The 16,846-nt window shown below is 47.7% G+C and overlaps 8 protein-coding genes across 8 annotated transcripts; 4 read left to right on the forward strand and 4 right to left on the reverse strand.

The window, feature by feature from the left end:
- Window positions 1–948: 948 nt before the first annotated feature.
- Window positions 949–2,871, forward strand: LCP9604111_8969 (uncharacterized protein; the record flags this gene model as incomplete). The annotated part of the gene is made up of 1 exon (XM_039077170.1): window positions 949–2,871. The coding sequence occupies one exon, from the start codon at window positions 949–951 to the stop codon at window positions 2,869–2,871; it is 1,923 nt and encodes a 640-aa protein (XP_038925063.1).
- Window positions 2,872–3,379: 508 nt separating this feature from the next.
- Window positions 3,380–5,587, forward strand: LCP9604111_8970 (uncharacterized protein; the record flags this gene model as incomplete). The annotated part of the gene is made up of 15 exons (XM_039077172.1): window positions 3,380–3,587; window positions 3,658–3,751; window positions 3,812–3,839; window positions 3,894–3,940; window positions 3,993–4,070; window positions 4,121–4,186; window positions 4,244–4,281; window positions 4,332–4,501; window positions 4,562–4,616; window positions 4,668–4,721; window positions 4,783–4,870; window positions 4,926–5,065; window positions 5,119–5,193; window positions 5,249–5,368; window positions 5,424–5,587. 15 exons carry the CDS (start codon window positions 3,380–3,382, stop codon window positions 5,585–5,587), a joined length of 1,425 nt encoding a protein of 474 aa, XP_038925064.1.
- Window positions 5,588–5,746: 159 nt separating this feature from the next.
- LCP9604111_8971 (TauD/TfdA dioxygenase family protein) lies at window positions 5,747–7,389 on the reverse strand (the record flags this gene model as incomplete). Its single annotated transcript, XM_039077173.1, has 11 exons — window positions 5,747–5,832; window positions 5,898–5,977; window positions 6,034–6,133; window positions 6,188–6,346; window positions 6,401–6,491; window positions 6,541–6,602; window positions 6,652–6,694; window positions 6,753–6,812; window positions 6,872–6,880; window positions 6,944–6,972; window positions 7,029–7,389. 11 exons carry the CDS (start codon window positions 7,387–7,389, stop codon window positions 5,747–5,749), a joined length of 1,080 nt encoding a protein of 359 aa, XP_038925065.1.
- A 691-nt stretch (window positions 7,390–8,080) lies between these two features.
- On the reverse strand, window positions 8,081–8,785 carry LCP9604111_8972 (uncharacterized protein; the record flags this gene model as incomplete). The annotated part of the gene is made up of 1 exon (XM_039077174.1): window positions 8,081–8,785. One exon carries the CDS (start codon window positions 8,783–8,785, stop codon window positions 8,081–8,083), a length of 705 nt encoding a protein of 234 aa, XP_038925066.1.
- An 802-nt stretch (window positions 8,786–9,587) lies between these two features.
- LCP9604111_8973 (uncharacterized protein) lies at window positions 9,588–10,098 on the reverse strand (the record flags this gene model as incomplete). Its single annotated transcript, XM_039077175.1, has 2 exons — window positions 9,588–9,611; window positions 9,679–10,098. The coding sequence occupies 2 exons, from the start codon at window positions 10,096–10,098 to the stop codon at window positions 9,588–9,590; spliced, it is 444 nt and encodes a 147-aa protein (XP_038925067.1).
- Window positions 10,099–10,750: 652 nt separating this feature from the next.
- On the reverse strand, window positions 10,751–12,503 carry LCP9604111_8974 (MDR family MFS transporter; the record flags this gene model as incomplete). Its single annotated transcript, XM_039077176.1, has 2 exons — window positions 10,751–11,413; window positions 11,478–12,503. 2 exons carry the CDS (start codon window positions 12,501–12,503, stop codon window positions 10,751–10,753), a joined length of 1,689 nt encoding a protein of 562 aa, XP_038925068.1.
- Window positions 12,504–13,610: 1,107 nt separating this feature from the next.
- Window positions 13,611–15,605, forward strand: LCP9604111_8975 (transcriptional regulator family TF; the record flags this gene model as incomplete). Its single annotated transcript, XM_039077177.1, has 3 exons — window positions 13,611–14,215; window positions 14,274–14,711; window positions 14,774–15,605. 3 exons carry the CDS (start codon window positions 13,611–13,613, stop codon window positions 15,603–15,605), a joined length of 1,875 nt encoding a protein of 624 aa, XP_038925069.1.
- A 506-nt stretch (window positions 15,606–16,111) lies between these two features.
- Window positions 16,112–16,846, forward strand: LCP9604111_8976 (DUF3632 domain-containing protein; the record flags this gene model as incomplete). The annotated part of the gene is made up of 1 exon (XM_039077178.1): window positions 16,112–16,846. One exon carries the CDS (start codon window positions 16,112–16,114, stop codon window positions 16,844–16,846), a length of 735 nt encoding a protein of 244 aa, XP_038925070.1.

Genomic DNA, 16,846 nt, shown 5'->3' on the forward strand with positions numbered 1-16,846 from the left:
TAATCGGCCGAGGGGAAAGTACGCTGAAACGCCTAAGACCCTGAATTTCGCTCAATTTCGGCATAAGCTGATGAAGAATACTACAGTATCACCGACTAATGCACGCCACATTTCACCGACGGGTCCCCGATAGCTTGTATTGTCTTGGCTATCTCGGGGAAATTGCTAATTCGAGGGTAGTTGCTTCCAGGTTAGTTGCTTGGAATACCTTTCCCCGCATTCTCGACGGCTTTTTCAATGCCATTGTGCCACGGAGTATTGAATAATGGGTTGCCTCAACGGTCATGTTGCTTATTCGGGGTGGGGTTGCCCGGAAGCGGCATGAAACAATAGGATGGGGCGTTGTATAAGCGGTGATTACCGGAATGAGAGGGGCGAGGTGACAGCCACAAGGCAACTTGGGAAGTTGTAATCAAAGCAGAAGTAAGAAGTAGTGTAAGAAGTAGTGTATAAGTCGTAGGAAACACTTCCTTTGCTGTCCAATACTTAACAAAGAGCAAAGGGGTCAAAACGAGAACATTTAGTACAGACGTCTCAATTAACCAAGATAAATATAGCTCTCCAATTTTGATGCTATTCACAATCGTACTAGTCGAAATAATGAGGTCGATCAGGGAAGACTTGGCTTAGGGGAGATCACCATCCCTAAAAGGCAGCCACGTGCAGGGCCACGGCTAGGACGGGAGAACCATTCCATGAGAACGTGCAATGAATTCGAAGCATCTAGAGCCACGAGTGGAACTTGTAAGTGGAACTTCGGTGATGTTGAGGAATGCAGGTTGTGTGGTGCTGAAAACAGGTCACGTCTGCAGATACTCCGTGTTGATGACGTCAACATTCTGCGAACAGGCCACTCAAGTCCTAATCGTATATGTAACCCCTCCTCCGAATGATTTTACTCCTTCAAACTTCTACTACTAGACATAACCTGCATAATCAATCTACATCATGAGCGGCAATAAATTCCCCGTCGATCTCAAGCTGTTCAAGCAACTGAAGCTTGACCCGAAGACCGCACAGCTATCAGCCCAGCAAAAGAGCGACTTGCTACACAACATCAACATTTTCAGAGATGCCATCATTGCCTTTACAGCGACGGGCGCTGCCCGTGGAGTTTCGGGCCACACTGGAGGTCCCTTCGATACAGCACCAGAAGTCTGCATTTTGCTTGCTTTCATAAACGCGAACCCCAGCAAATGGGTCGACGCTCTGTATGACGAGGCTGGCCACCGTGTCGCCACACAATACTTGCTGGCCGCCCTGGACGGCAAGATTGAGCCTGATCACCTGCTGGAATATCGTGCTGCTGGCTCCCACCTTCCCGGCCACCCCGAGCTCGGTCTCACCCCCGGCATCAAGTTTAGCTCCGGTCGTCTGGGCCACATGTGGGGTATGGTCAACGGCATTGCTATGGCCAACCAGGATAAAAACGTGATTCTGTTGGGCTCTGATGGATCCCAGCAAGAAGGAAACGATGATGAGGCAGCACGCATTGCCGTGGCTAAAAATCTGAACGTGAAGCTCTTCATCGATAACAACGATGTCACAATTGCTGGACACCCTTCGGATTACCTCAAGGGCTTTGATGTTGCTGGGAACCTTAAGGGACATGGCTTGAAGGTCCTTAGCGCCCAGGGCGAGAATATCGACGCCCTATATGGCGCTATGTGCGAAGTCATCAACCATGACGGACCCGCCGCTGTTGTTGTCAACCGCAAGATGGCTCCTGGAATTGAGGAAATTGAGGGACAATGCAAGGCGCACGATGTTATTCCCGTCGACATTGCTCGCAAATACCTCACTGGGCGCGGCTATAGCCAGGAGCAGCTTGCTTTCTATGATAATATCAAGCCTGGCTCAAACCCCCACACGTACAAGGGTTCGACCAAAGACAAGGGCTCGAACCGCAACATTTTCGGCGAAGCCGTGAATGATATTCTTGACAAATTGAGCAAGGAGGAGGCTAAGCGTCGTGTCATGGTTATTGACTCCGACTTGGCAGGCTCCACCGGCCTGAAGGCTATCAGCGCCAAGCACCCCGAATCCTTTATCGCATCTGGTGTCATGGAGCGCGGCAATTTCTCTGCTGCCGCTGGCTTTGGGTTCCGCAGCAATGGAGAGAGACAAGGTGTCTTCTCTACCTTCTCTGCCTTCCTGGAGATGTGCATCTCCGAGATCACCATGGCTCGCCTGAACGACTGCACCGTCCTGTCGCACTTCTCTCACAGCGGTGTCGACGAGATGGCCGACAACACCTGCCACTTCGGTCTGAACCACTTCTTCGCCGATAATGGTCTGATGGATGCCGAGACTACCACCCTGTACTTCCCTGCCGATGGCGAGCAGATGAAGGCCGTAGTCAATGAGGTCTTCTGGAACAAGGGCCTGCGCTTCATCTTCTCCACTCGTTCCAAGGTCCCTTACATCTTGAAGGAGGGCACCGACCAGAAGCTCTTTGGAGAGGGCTACAAGTTCGTTCCTGGCAAGGAAGAAGTCATTCGCAAGGGCTCCGCTGGTTACATCGTCTCATACGGTGATATGCTCTACCGCTCGCTTGATGCCGTCGAGAACCTGCGTGCGGAGGGCCTTGACGTTGGTCTGATTAACAAGCCAACTCTCAACATTGTCGATGAGGAGACCATCAAGTTGTATGGCTCCTCGCCATTCGTCCTGGTTGTTGAGTCGATTGCGCAGAAGACTGGTCTCGGCTCTCGCCTGGGTACCCAACTCCTTGAGCGCAATTTGACCCCCAAGTTTAAGTCTCTGGGTGCTAACAAGGAGGGCTGCGGTGGTCTGTACCAGCAAGTCAATGCTCAGGGCCTTGGACCAGAGCATATCATCGCTGCGGTCAAGCAGGTGGCTGGAAAATAAATGTGTGAATGTCTAACGTAACGACTTTTTCATGAAATAATAAAAAAACCTTTTCCATTTGTCTTTTGTTCATATCTTACCCATTTCTTCTCCTTATCACAGCCAAGACTTCAGCGCCAAGACCTCAGGACCCCTAAATCCCGCCCGTCGTCCCAATCAGATATCGCGGCAGTTGAAGCGACATTTGGCTTCGGCACTTTCCACTGCATTCTCCATAATTATCCTCCCGCCGTACTGCTGATTGGCTGAACTCTGCATAGTTTTGACTTGGCAGCCAGGACTACTCCCAAAAAGCACTAGATCGCAGGACTTGAAAAGCACGCAATCGTGCTAAAAGACGAAATAGGGCTAATGCGATATTAGGTCTTCTAGATCGATATTGATTTCTTCAGGGTAGAGAAAATCCATATATAGCGCGTTTCCCGTTTTTTGTTTAGCGCCTAAGTTAGAATTTTATCTTCGTGGCTTGAATCAACGTGCTTGCTATCCTTTAAGCCCAAACCATATAATGGCCGAACGAGGTTCTATCTCGGCATCGTCCGGTACGCCATTTGAAAAGCGAGTATGGTATCGCGGAACACTCTTCAATGCCTGTATTATCGGGGCCGTCGGATTCACAGCCCCGGGCTTGTGGAATGCCATGAATGCTTTGGGTGCTGGTGGCGCGCAGGAGCCTTTCTTGATTAATGCCGCCAATGCGCTTGTTTTCGGTCTTAGTATGTGATATGTTGCTGTAATCGCATTGGATTTGAATCGGGCTTCTCGCTAACTTGATTTGCTTGCTAGTGGGCATTTTGTGTCTGTTCGGTGGCCCAATTGCCAACCGGATTGGCCTGAGATGGACTCTGATGCTTGGTGCTGTGGGATATCCGCTGTATTCGTATGTATCATGAGAACAAGGTGTGAAATTGTGTTATTTGAAGACTGACTTTATATACAGTGCCGCCTTATACACAAATAACCGTTTTGTGAGTTCTTCGTCAACTTGTACAACCCAGGGAAGAAGACTAATTTCCATATAGGGAAATGTATGGTTTGTGCTGGTTGGATCAGTATTTTGTGGTTTATCGTGAGTATCCTATACTGATCAAATAAATAATATCGTTGACTAACATTTATAGCGCTGGTCTTTTCTGGGCTTCTGAGGGTGCTGTGGCACTAGGTTATCCCGAGCCTGCAAAGCGAGGCCGATACATGAAGTGAGATATTTCAAAAAGCCCTACAGTGACAAAAAGACTGACTTAAAAAGCATCTGGCTTTGGTTCCGTACAGGTGGCCCTATACTGGGAGGTGCTATTGTCCTTGGTCTCAACCAGTATGTTAATTCCAATTTGAATTCACATCACGGACATATTTACTGACGACTGGAAAGTGCTGCCGATGCCCATGCAAAAGGAAAAGTTGGATCTGGTAGGTCTATTCAAGCTAGATTGAACAAAACGATTGCTAACACACGACAGAGACGTATCTCATCTTCGTCGCCCTCCAATGTACTGCCGTTCCTATAGCCTTCTTCCTCACGTCACCTGACAAGGTCCAACGCACCGACGGAAGCAAAGTCAGGATTATCCTGCAGGACTCGTGGCGTGATGAAATGAAAGAGCTCTGGAAGGTCTGCCAGCGGAGAGAGGTATGTTTAAGATCATTGGTTCCATCGTGCCTATGTGCTATATGTGACTAACATTCCTAGATTCTTTTGCTATTGCCTGTTTTCTGGGCCGCATACTTCAATATGTATACCGGAAGTATGTATCGTGTGTTTCCTCTTATATGCAATTGCTGATAACTTGATCCAGATTTCAAAACGTACTACTTTGGCGTGCGCGCTCGCGCGCTGATTGGATTCGTCAGTATGTTTACACACTCACAAGAGTTAGACACCTTTTGCATCAGTGCTAACATGGAACAAAGCCTACTTCGCCACTCTTCTTGCATCAACGATCATTAGTAGATTCCTGGACTACCGTGGCCTTTCTATCAGAAACAGAATCAAGTACAGGTACAAAACCACACCATCCAAAATTGAACTTAGAAGCAAAACTAACAAGCCACAGCTTTTTCTACGTAATTGTCGTCCACATCGCTGCCTGGGTCTACTGCTGGGTTATCCAAGAGAAGTACACTAGGAACCCACCAACACTTGATTGGGCCGACAAAGGTTTCGTTGAAGGATTCTTCGTTATCCTGCTCTGGGGTGAGTCTTATAGATTGATCAACATCCCACACAGTGCTAACCTATTTCATCAGAATTCGCTCAGCAATCGCTGCAGAACTTCCTCTACTACCTTCTATCCACCATGACCGACAATATCTCCGAACTCTGTAAGTCGAAAATTCAAACCGATCGTCCTATCTCCAGATTACTAATACCATATAGCCCGCTTGTCCGGTATCCTCCGTGGCCAAGAGAGCTTTTCACAGGCTGTTTCTTACGGCCTCAACTCGAAGAAATGGCATGGTGGAAGAGTGCCACTTATCGTTAACACTATCCTTCTCGGTAAGTGATACAAATTGACTGATTATAAAGAAGTAGTGCTAACTTTTATTTACAGTTCTTGCGGTGTGGCCTACTTGGCTCGTTATCAGGGTCCACGTTCCCATCGAGCATTCCAAGGAGACTTCTGAGTTGCCCCAAGCCCAAGACGAGGAGCAGAACAACGTTAGTCTCTCTGACAAGGAGACATTTCATGTTGCCGAAGCAGTTGCTTCGAAATAAAAAGTTGGAGTTGTTGAATGTCCTTGAAAAAAGTACTTAATCTATTTGCGACACGGGGTTGACGTCTACACAAAAGTTCCCTCACACAAAATCTATTCCATGAATCAATGAGAAGCCTATATATAATCTGTGAATAATCATCTGTTCTTTACTCCTCTTTCAAACTGCGAGAACACCCTCACCATTCTGGCTTTCCTCGCGTAATTTCCGCTCTGCACGGCTCTCACTAGTGGGATCAAGATAGGCTTCCGTATAAGGTTAGCACAAGATGCAGAATTAAAAACCACTATCTCTTGACATGAGTACTCACGTATTTCACCAAAAACGGTGGTCCGGATACCTTGTCTAGCTCCTTTGTATGTACCAGGGATAACCCGATGAAGGGTACACCTAAGAGATCTTCAGTTCCCAAGTCCAAAGCCACAAAGAGAACAGTGCATAGTTACCGATTATCCCACATTGCAACACTGCCAACAGCCCATTTCCAACGAACAGAGTGATCATCGGCCGAGTGGATATGATATGCCAAGAAATCAAGAACCTTGTCTAGAAAGGCATCAGCCCTAAACCACAAACTGATTCGTTCAGTATTTCACTCACCGGATTCCACTTTCTTAAGCTCAGCAAATCCAGTCACAAATCCAGGATTGACGTTCAATGCCTTCAGCTTAGTGACTGGGTGCGTGCGCACGGCTGGGTGGTGTGTATCGATTGGAGGGCGATTGGGACCTGCACCCCATAGATCGATGATGGTATCATCTATTTAGTTAATATGTAAGCAGGTTTACTACTATGATTATGAAGGAGACAAACACTGCAGCCTTGAGGTATGCACGGCGTGAAGGCCATCTAGGAACCTTTTGTACGCGTTGCTTAGGGCATCGTATAAGCCATATTGAGATACCTATGAAATCAACATTTTGTCTCGAATGCGGCCTGTATCTGTAACATACCCAAGCTGTGTCGCCACCAACTTCGGGATGTTCTTCCATTCTCAGTAGGGAGTAGGTAGGTGCTATGATGTGTTAAAGATTAATAGCCAGAAAATATGGTTCACCACATACGATTGATCTCGAATGATGTATCAGCGTGGAAATCTCCACTCGGCTACAGAAGTAGAAATTGCTGTTAGAATTTTGGTTTAAGCATTTTCAAGATATCTTACCCAAGGCGTGTAGCTTAGGATTTCACGGTGATCCTCGCGGCTACCTTTGATATTCACGAACTTTGTGCTGGGTTAGCAATGATGACAAAATGCCATGAAGTGGTTATGGAACTTCATACTTTTTGATCCTGATAATTGTCAGCTCACTTGAATCTGCCTTGGAATCCAGAAAACTTCATGTTTTAGCTTACCTTTTGAGCAGGGTGTTTATCCAAGATACCTGCAAGATAAAATTATTAATCCGATGCCGCCATTCGGAAATCCATATGGCCTTACCATAATGCTGAAACAGTTCTACCTGGCGCTCAGTAGTAAGATCCTGATCCCGAAAGAAGACAACTCCCCGCTCATTAACGAGAAGCGCCAATTCATCCAGCTGAGTCTCATTCAGCTGAGACAATTGCACATCCTCGAGGACAGTTCCAATAGACTCAGTCAAGTCAACCGGCTTCGCCACAGAGAATAGTGCCTTCTTCTCCGGATCTGCAAAGAATGCTCGGTCTTTGGGCGGGGTAAATGGCTCACGGGGTGGTTCTGGAGGCACATGATTCTTGATCTTCTCGTTGAAATGAGGATGGAGTGTAATGGGGAATCCCGAATCGGCGGAAATATGCTTGCGGGCTTCGAGATTGGCCATATTCTGTGAGCTCAGTTGCAATGATGCGTGTAAACAAGTAAAAGGATTATAATCTGGGTGAAGTGGAAGTAGATTTACTTATTTCGTGCTTTATAATCTGTTGAGCTCATATTCGGCTTGGATTGCGTCAAAACGCTACTAGTCGATATGTTCGAGTCCAATCGGCTATGTATTTCCCTAATATGGTGTATTGTTAGATTCTATGTCGAATATGTGGAGAGTACGCACGCAATGTAGTCTTTATAAATTCCGTAGTGGAATTTCCAACGTTGCTATAATAATACCGGTGCATATTGGGATCACGTGGTACCGATGGAGTATATGCATCAAGCGAAGATACTCTCCGAACAGTAATTCAGACGGTCCAATATAAAAGTGACCAAACTGTTAATGAGGCATATGAAGTCCTAATTTTGATCCAAAAAGGGATAAGAATTGTCAATGTGTGGGGTGGTGCAAGCAAGTAAACAAGCAAGATTCCAATAACTATAAGTCTAGTTATGTTTTGGGGATTGTTTTGGGACCCCCCCCCTTGGTTGTTGGGACCCCCCTTTGGCTGATCTCTGCGTGTCTGATCCCTTAGGCATCAGCTATTTCTGCCATTTCTTTTAATTTTCTGCCATACTTATTTCTGTAAGTTTGAATTCTTGTTTACATAGTAAAAAATGCACCATTCTGCTCAAAATTATGATTATTTCTTTGATTTGGTATGCTTTACAGGAAACAACTGTTTCAATCTGAACCGGGTGCTGTAAATATCACGTGGAATGATAGCAGTGTCGGGGTCAGCCTCATGCAATTCGGCCATGATCTGACGAGTAGTACGACCCAATCGAAGCGCAGTAACAATCTGCTCTCTTTTATTGGTAAGCTCTCGGGTTCGCTGTACAGCGTGCGTTGAAGCAGGAGATGGTTGGTGGTTATGGGACGGGTTCTCGATTGTGACATGCCAAAGACCTGTTCCGTGGTCTCGCCGCAGAGCCATAGAGAAGGGGCATTCTAACGCCATAGTATTGGTATTGATTCGCTTCTTCGGTTGAGGCCGATGCTCACATGCATCTGGCCTCCGACCACGATCACAGATAAGCCGGACTGTCTTCTTTACCCCCCTTTTGGTAGTCTTAGACCGGCGGATCGTAACCGCATACCCATGTGGGCGTGCGAAGTCGTTGATAGCATCCTTTGCTTCATCGGAGGTCGCGTATGTACGATCGGTGGGCGGTAGCGCCATCGTGATCGCGCATGTCGGCTGTGTAGAGGGTGGAAGCGGCTGTATGAGGGAATCAGGCTCTGGCTGGGCGCTGGGCGGGTTGGATTGGGTGTCTGGATTGATATCGGGATCGGTATTGGACTCGGAATCCGAGTCCTCAAGGTAAGCAAGCCCCAAAGAGGCCATATTGAAAAGATAAATGCTCAAAACGTGAAGACAACGCGAAAGGGATCAAAGATGGTGGAGACAGGGCCATTGAACTTGAAATCTAGGCTTGGCTTTCCAGCCATCAGCTTTGCGCCGGTAAAGTACGGACGGAGCTTACTTTTCTGCTAAGAAGATCCCGGCCCGAAAGGGGTCCCCTCCGACTTACTGTAACGCGTCACGTCACGCGTGAGATCAAGTGCCAGATCATGTGCCAAGGCGGCCAGGAAAGCGGTGAGTCTTAATGGTAGGCGGTCAGTTGATGCCTGAACTAGGGGGGTCCCGACAACCAATGGAGGGGTCCCCGATACAATTTCCTTTTAGGTATTAGGACTTGTAGTAAAGGCCTACTGGGTCGCGTGGCTACAAAAGCCTCTCATGCTTTTCATATCAAGAAAATCGAGGTCTAATATGGGAGCTCAGAATCCAAATTTGCCAGTGCTCAAATATCACATATTCGATGGCGCAAACTGGAGATGGCTATCTGTCTGGCTATTCGAGGACCACCACATGTCCATATATAGTACAACATTTCACTCCACTTCCCCATTCTCAATCTCCAACATCATTTCCTCCGCTTTCCTTGCTACCGTTCTCGCTTCGTCTCCAATATCGCCCCTCATCCTCGCTACCTCCCCAAATCTCTTCCGCCATAGCTGCCACCTCTCCTTGAAAAAGCCATGTTTGCCTTCCCAGAGAGGGCCTCCCCTTCCCGGCGCTATACCCGGATAGCCGCTAAGATCTTTATCCCATTCATAGATCCCTACGCCGAGAGTACTGATCCCTATCGCAGCAGAAGGAATCGCCTCTAAGGGGTGAGTTAGTAATAACTGGCCTATAGGTATTTCTAGCGCGTCGCGGAGGGTGAACATTACAAACCATGAGTATGCGAAAACAGGTTCTTCGGTTACCATCAAAAATGCTATGAATTTATCCCGGTTGATGATTTTCGAAATTGCACTTTGTCGGTGATCACGGAGTGCCCAGCCTAGTGTCGGGAGGTCTTTCCAAATTTGCATATCGTAGAGAATGAGTGTGTCCCCGCTGGCTGTTTTCGGGCTTGGGAGCTTAGAAAATTGGACTAGGATCTCGACGAGCTTATCATGGTATTCAGAGGATTCGTAGGCGCATCCCACTATCACAGCCCACAGACGACCAAGGCCTGCTTCAGGTTCCATTGATAAAGAGATCGAAGCGAGATCCCTCACGGCTTCTTGTGCAGAGATGCTGTCGCTGAAAAGGTCCTGTAGGACAGCGAATTGAGAAGTAAACATTTCGTCTGTGACGTCTGTCATTTTGAGGAAAATCTCAATAGTAATTTACAGATGAACGTCGTGAGTGGCATATAATAATAGATCAGATGCAACAGTAAGGCTAGACTTGGTGAAAAATGAGATGATTAAACCAAGCGTGCCTCGTCCGTCGTTTAGCGTGGTATTAAATGACGCACAGGGATCATTCCAAGTAGCTATCGAACTAGTTTGCTGCGCCAGTTGATATATCCACTATCTTGATGTTCATCCTCATGGATACGATTATCATGGGGGCTCGACTGTCTGTCGACTAGAGCTATATGAGCGGGGTTGAATTTGTCGTGAGACAGTATGGTTCCTATCTTCTAGAGGAACATAAGTCGATTATACGTAGTCCATAAAGTAGAGTCCCAGAACTGAGGTGGGTATGTGGGATTAGCCCACCGACTCTAAAAGCGGTCAACATGATCGTCCTAATTATTAGTCCATTGTAGGCCTGCCCTCTGTGGAGTTTATCCAAAACCACGCACAATTGTACGTTATAATTATCGTCTCTTAGTAAGGCTGATTACCAAACACTATGGGTACTAGGTACACAGTCGTTAGATGTATTCCCGAGAAGAGATCTAAATTGATGCCATCGGACATAATCTTGCTTCAACAGTTATGAGATGCAAACTCCAAATTCGAGCCATCATGACTTGGCATGGGTATCATCAGAAGTATCGTCGTTCTTTCCTTTGACAGAGAGCCACTCCAGCCCCAATACACCGAGAATACCAAAGCAAGAGAGGGCGACGCTCACGTAGAATGTCTGATCTAGGGCCTTGTTGTAAGCAAGCAGGACAACATCGTAGAGCTCCTTAGGCACTTGGCTCTTGAATTTCGTTGCGCCGGCTGCAATAATTTCAGTGGCATCAACATCCGGAGCATATTGCGCCATATTTGTTTTCAGCTGATTTGTGAACACATTCTGCGCAACGGAGACGAAGACCGCACTGGTGAGATTCTCCGTGAATATAACAACAGCGGTGCCGATGGGGATATCCTCCAATGATAGCGCAGTTTGGGGTGCGGAGAATGCTGTCTGTAAACCACACCCAACTCCCGCTCCAAGAATCACTTGATATCCAATCCATTCTGCGTGGCCGGAGTTGACGTCTAGCATGGTGAGCAGACCGGCTCCGATTGCCATGAAAGCCACCGCAATATAGGCCCATTGTACGTAGTACCCAAACACCGAAGTAAGACCGCCCGTCACGAACGAGAAGAGCACGTAGCTCAGTACAAGAGGAAGACTCATGACACCGGACTTGATTGGGGTGGCTCCCTTGATGGCTTGGAACCAAATTTGAATCTGACGAACAAGTTAGTATGCTGTAATTTAGGGTTTATCCAACCTCACAAGGAGCTATACACACGTAATAGAGTATGACGAAAAACGCAGCGACGATGCATGAGCCGAACAAAGATGAGCCCCAAATATTGCGGTTGTAGAAAATCCTCTTGGGGACGGTTGCAAGTTCACCGGACCGAAGCTGAACAAACCCAAATGCGACCAAAATCACGAAGGCCACTACAAACAGAGCAATGATTCGCCCGCTGGCCCATGGGTATTTGGTACCACCCCATTGCAGGGCAAGGAGCAAACAAATGATACCAGGAAGTAAACAGAGGGTACCGGGAATATCCATCTGCCTCAGTTGATTGATGAAGCCGAGTTTACCTGCCTTACTTCCTTTGAAAGAAGAAACGAAGAATAAAATGACCAGACCAGCAACAAACCCAAGAGGAAGGTTAATGTAGAAACACCACCTCCAAGTGAGTTTGGCGTTATTGGTGAAGGCACCCCCTATCAAAGGACCAGCAATGGCAGAAAATCCGTACATAGCACCAAGGGCCCCAATCAACATAGGACGTTGGCGTGGCGGCACCGAGTAGGCGATCAATAAAAACGAACCGTTTGAGACACCACCACCACCGATTCCGGCAATAGCACGCCCCACAATCAGAGCAGTGGATGTAGGTGCAACACCACAGATCAAAGAGCCCAGTTCAAAAATAAACAGGGAGGCCAAGTAGACCCATTTGACGGTGTAGAATGTGAAAAGCTTTCCCCACATCAGCTGGAATGAACATACTGTGAGCATGAAGGCACTCGCGTACCACCCAACATCTTCTAATGCGTTGAAATCATCGGTGATTTTAGGGATGGCGCTGGAAATAATTGTGTTGTCTAGCCCCACAAGGAACATGCAGAGGCTCAAGCTGAGAGCGATGAGGATGAGCTTGGCCTTTCCGGGGTACTGAGGTTCGTTCTGGTTGCTGAGAGGCCCAGAATCATCGGTTGACGTTGGTGTACGTTTTTCAGTCTGTTGTATTTGCAGAGGATCTAGAGGATCTGCTGTAGATGGCGGATTGGTGGGTTTGTCATGGGGGAGCTTCATGGTTGGAGAAGAGGTAGAAATATACAAAGACCTGAAAAGTGAACAGATTTGCCGGCTTTCTCAGATCGTCGCATATTGAACAAGGATATGAAAAGGATATTAGACTTTTATATTGAAGCTTCCACGGGTTCCTCTAGATCCGTAAGGGGAATAGTGGATCACGCCGAGGCATGAGTCATGTTCACTCATTGTGACCTCCTGGTGATCAAGGCGCTTTGGGGAATGCATTTGGATAGTTTGTTAATCCCTAATAATTGCAAAGGCAATGTCAGAATTGGGAAAGCCTGGTAGCCGTCTTACCATCCCACCCTAACATTGATACCTGGAACAGGTATGGGGGCGGTAAGACGGCTAGTACCTAACCCAGTGAGACAATGTTATGCAGCAAACCCATCCAATACGGTAGGCGGTCGGCTTCTGCCGAAAAGTGAGGTTATATTGGACTTTAAGGATGCTATTTCGCCCTTCGGGGCATATGGTCAAATGAAAATATACAGAGAAGATTAGCATGGCCCCTGCACTAAGGATGACACGCTCAATCAAAGAGAAGCTACCTATTTTTTTCTCTTTTACACGTCTTTTATTAAGCTTATAGAGTGGAGGCCTTTTTTGCAATATATGATTGGTCCTACGCAATTGAGAAGTCACGTGTAAAGCCCCATAGCCCCACGTCGCAGGTACGAAACCGACCAACGGCGATTGCTGAATTTATTCCCCTCCAACTTCACAGATCTCATTATCACGATGTTAAAGCAAACTTCACTTTCAGCCTGTAGGTGATATTTCCAGTCGAACATAGCTGTAAATAGAGAAATACAACTCTACTAAACGGTCCGATCTCGGGAGGTCCACGGACTACGGCCGGACCCACTCTTCCCCGCGGAATTTCCCACGACTGATCTTCCAACAGAAGGCCGAATAAGGGTGGACTGAAGGTTGATGAAGCGCATTAAACGAGGCAACTAGCTGGTAAGAGCCAGGCTTCAAGCAATTGCTCCGTATTATCCTACGTTTAGGACAAAACTCGACTTCGCCACACATCTCAGGCTCAGCCGAGGGGAACTTGCCGCGGGATTTCCCTCCACCCGAAAAGCATTGACAAACAAGATGGAAAGCGGGGACGAGCGACCATACCGGTCTCACACGAAGCCAGCATGCGTACCGTGCCGGCGGAGGAAATCGCGATGCAAATTGGAGCCCCACACCGCGGCCTGTCTGATGTGTCGTGCACACGGCACAGAGTGTACATTTCCCAACGGCAGAGGAAAGTCAACACCGCAAAAGAGGTATTCTACAGAGGATAGCCCAATACAACCGCACCCGACTTTACGAACTCCAGCCGTAGCTGCCCGGCCACTGAACCGGTTACCGCCACCAGTAGCGACTTCGCCGCAGTTCTCGATTGTCACACAGGCTCAGAACGAACAGGATACACCGCTGTCTCTTGAAGCCGACGATGATAATCCCCATATCCTCGGTCCGGCGGTGACTGGGGATAATCATGTCTTGGCTGACTACCTGTCTAACATTTCGGGTGGCCAGGGGATTCGTGAGATTCGTCCAGTCGAGCCGGGTAGTTCCTCATCCCCGGTTATATTCACCAAGGTGCAGAAAAGGCCGTTGGGGCTCATGGTGAACTCCAGTCCGGCATTGCATAAGTTACAAACCATCGAAAAGCTTGTAGAGCCATGGGGACCACACTTGATAGACATGTGAGTTAGATGATGTTGGTTAGTATTCGCCAGAAGTTTGGAAACTAATTGTCCCCAGATATCTGAGAAAGATCAATCCCTGCATCCCACTACTCGAAGAAAGTTCCTTTCGGGCGCAATACACAAATGCCAGACATCGCATTTCTCCTGCGCTTTTGGCGTGCCTGTATGCCCACGTGCTTACCCAATGGCAACATGACCCCCTTTTGTCACGAGAAAGATGTCCAGACATTCGTTTTGTCTGGAATCTTGCTATTGAAGCGTCCTATTCGGAGTTGCATGCCTCAGCTGGAATATCAACGATAAAGGCCATCCTCCTCGATGTTGGGGGTCGTCCAACCACATCTATGACAGGCAACGGAGTAAGGCTTGGTTCGGCTGTTGCGTTGTGCCATTCCCTGGGTTTAAATCGAAACCCCCTTCCGTGGGATATCCCACAGGAGGAGAAGCACATGAGAATGAAGATCTGGTGGTCTATATTACTCCATGATCGCTGGTATGTTTTCAAGAACGAACCTTTCAAACAGTGCAATATTTCAGGAACTCATCATCAAACAGGTCAAGTCTGGCGTATGGAACACCTCCCCATATCAGGAGATCACAATACGATGTACCACTACCAAAATCTGAGTACCTGTCAGATTGGGAACGAGACCATGAAGCAAACGCGGTTTTCATCGAGCTTATGAATTTGACCGATGTGCTAGATCACTGTCTGGAGCAGGTGTATAGCATCCGAATAGAGACCCAAGCACCAAGCAGGAATCTAGAACTAGAGTTGAACAAATGGGTGGACTCACTCACAGGAGACATCCGCAAAATCATCATCCGTGGCTCAAACCTAAATATACCCGGATCCTCTAATCTCCGTCTGGCATACCTCGCAACAAGGCTCCTCCTCCGGCGCATTGACCTAGATCGAGAGCGGCAAGCACCAGACTCGAATGCAGAGCACATGGCCAACCAAATCATGGAAGCGCGCAGGACGGCGGAGGACATTGTGGTTCTGGTCCAGGAACTCGGAGAAGCCCAGCTGGGTGACTTCTGGTTACCTGTCGTAGCATTTACATTTTCAGCAACGGTGACGTTTTTGATTCGGTGCGCACTAGAGACAGAGCAGGCAGCGGGTCTTGCACAGAGTGGTTCTCTGCGAATGGCGAATGACCTTTTGGATTCGTTACGATCGCACCACAAGAACTTTGGGTGGGATCTAGGTGATATCTGTCTCGCACAGCATTCTGATGTCATTGACAAGCTGTTGAAGTCAGAGCCACCGCTTGAGAACTCGGGGGAGACAAATCTTGATCTCCGTCAGCCTTTTATGCCTGATATGACTTTCGTTGATGATATGTTTCCAAGTACTTGGGATATATTGCAGATTATGGAGTGAATCTAATAAAAATATTTGAACAACAGCTGCATATTATATTGAGACCCGCCCAGGAAAGGTTTAGACAGGGAGACAATACGGTTTTTATCGACCAAGACGTTCAGAAGAGATCCTGCAGTAGAATATGCCGTGTTCACGCGAGGTAGATTCGACTTCCTGCCAACCGGGTGCGCGTGTATTGATATCGAGGGGGAGACATCGTTTGGCTGTGTCATTGTGGTTATGGGTGTTGTGAGTTTCAAGTCGATAAGGCCGTGCCTGAATCCGCTGTGGCATAGTGGCAGCTCGAGTTGCGCAGTTGGGCCTCAACATCACGGTATGTGCATTTGGCGTTTGGCACAATTATAGAGTGGTGTGCTAATTGACCCCCCAAAAAGCGGATTTGGAACTCTGGCGTAAACAGGAGTCGGAATTCCTGCGTCACTGCAGTCTGCAGCGGTCATGTATTGATTGATATACGAGCGAACTTACATCATCTGTGAATCACTATTGAGCATTTTCTCAGAATGGCCGACGTCTATGATGAGATGCTTGCTATCCTACAGGACCTATTCAGCGATAGAATCTCTACGCAAGAAGCCGTGAGGGATCTCGCTTCGACCACCTTATCAGTAGACCCTCCTCAATACGGTCTTTATAATCTTTGGAGTGTGATAGTAACATGTGCCTGCGAGTCCTCTGGATACCATGATAAGATTGTCGAGCTCCTAGTCCAACTCTCCAAGCTTCCCAGCGAGGATATACTCATTCTCTACGATATGCAAATTTGGAAAGACCTCCCGACACTAGGCTGGGCACTCCGTGATCACCGACAAAGTGTAATTTCGAAAATTATCAACCGGGATAAATTCACAGCACTTTTGATGGCAACCGAAGAACCTGTATTCGTATACTTATGGTTTACAATGTTCACCCTCCGCGACGCGCTAGAAATACCTATAGGCCAGTTATTACTAACTCACCCCTTAGAGGCGATTCCTTCTGCTGCGATATGGATCAGTACTCTCGGCGTAGGGATCTATAAATGGGATACAGATCTTAGCGGCTATCCGGGTATAGCGCCGGGGAGAGGAGGCCCTCTCTGGAAAGGCAAACATGGCTTTTTCAAGGAGAGGTGGCAGCTATGGCGGAAGAGATTTGGGGAGGTCGCTAGGATGGGCGAGATTGGAGACGAAGCAAGAAAGGCAGCAAGGGAAGCAGAGCAAATGATGTTGGAGATTGAGAACGGGGAAATAGAGTAA

Source organism: Penicillium roqueforti, assembly GCF_015533775.1.
Source record: "Penicillium roqueforti strain LCP96 04111 chromosome Unknown scaffold_39, whole genome shotgun sequence".
Classification (NCBI taxonomy): Eukaryota; Fungi; Ascomycota; class Eurotiomycetes; order Eurotiales; family Aspergillaceae; genus Penicillium; species Penicillium roqueforti.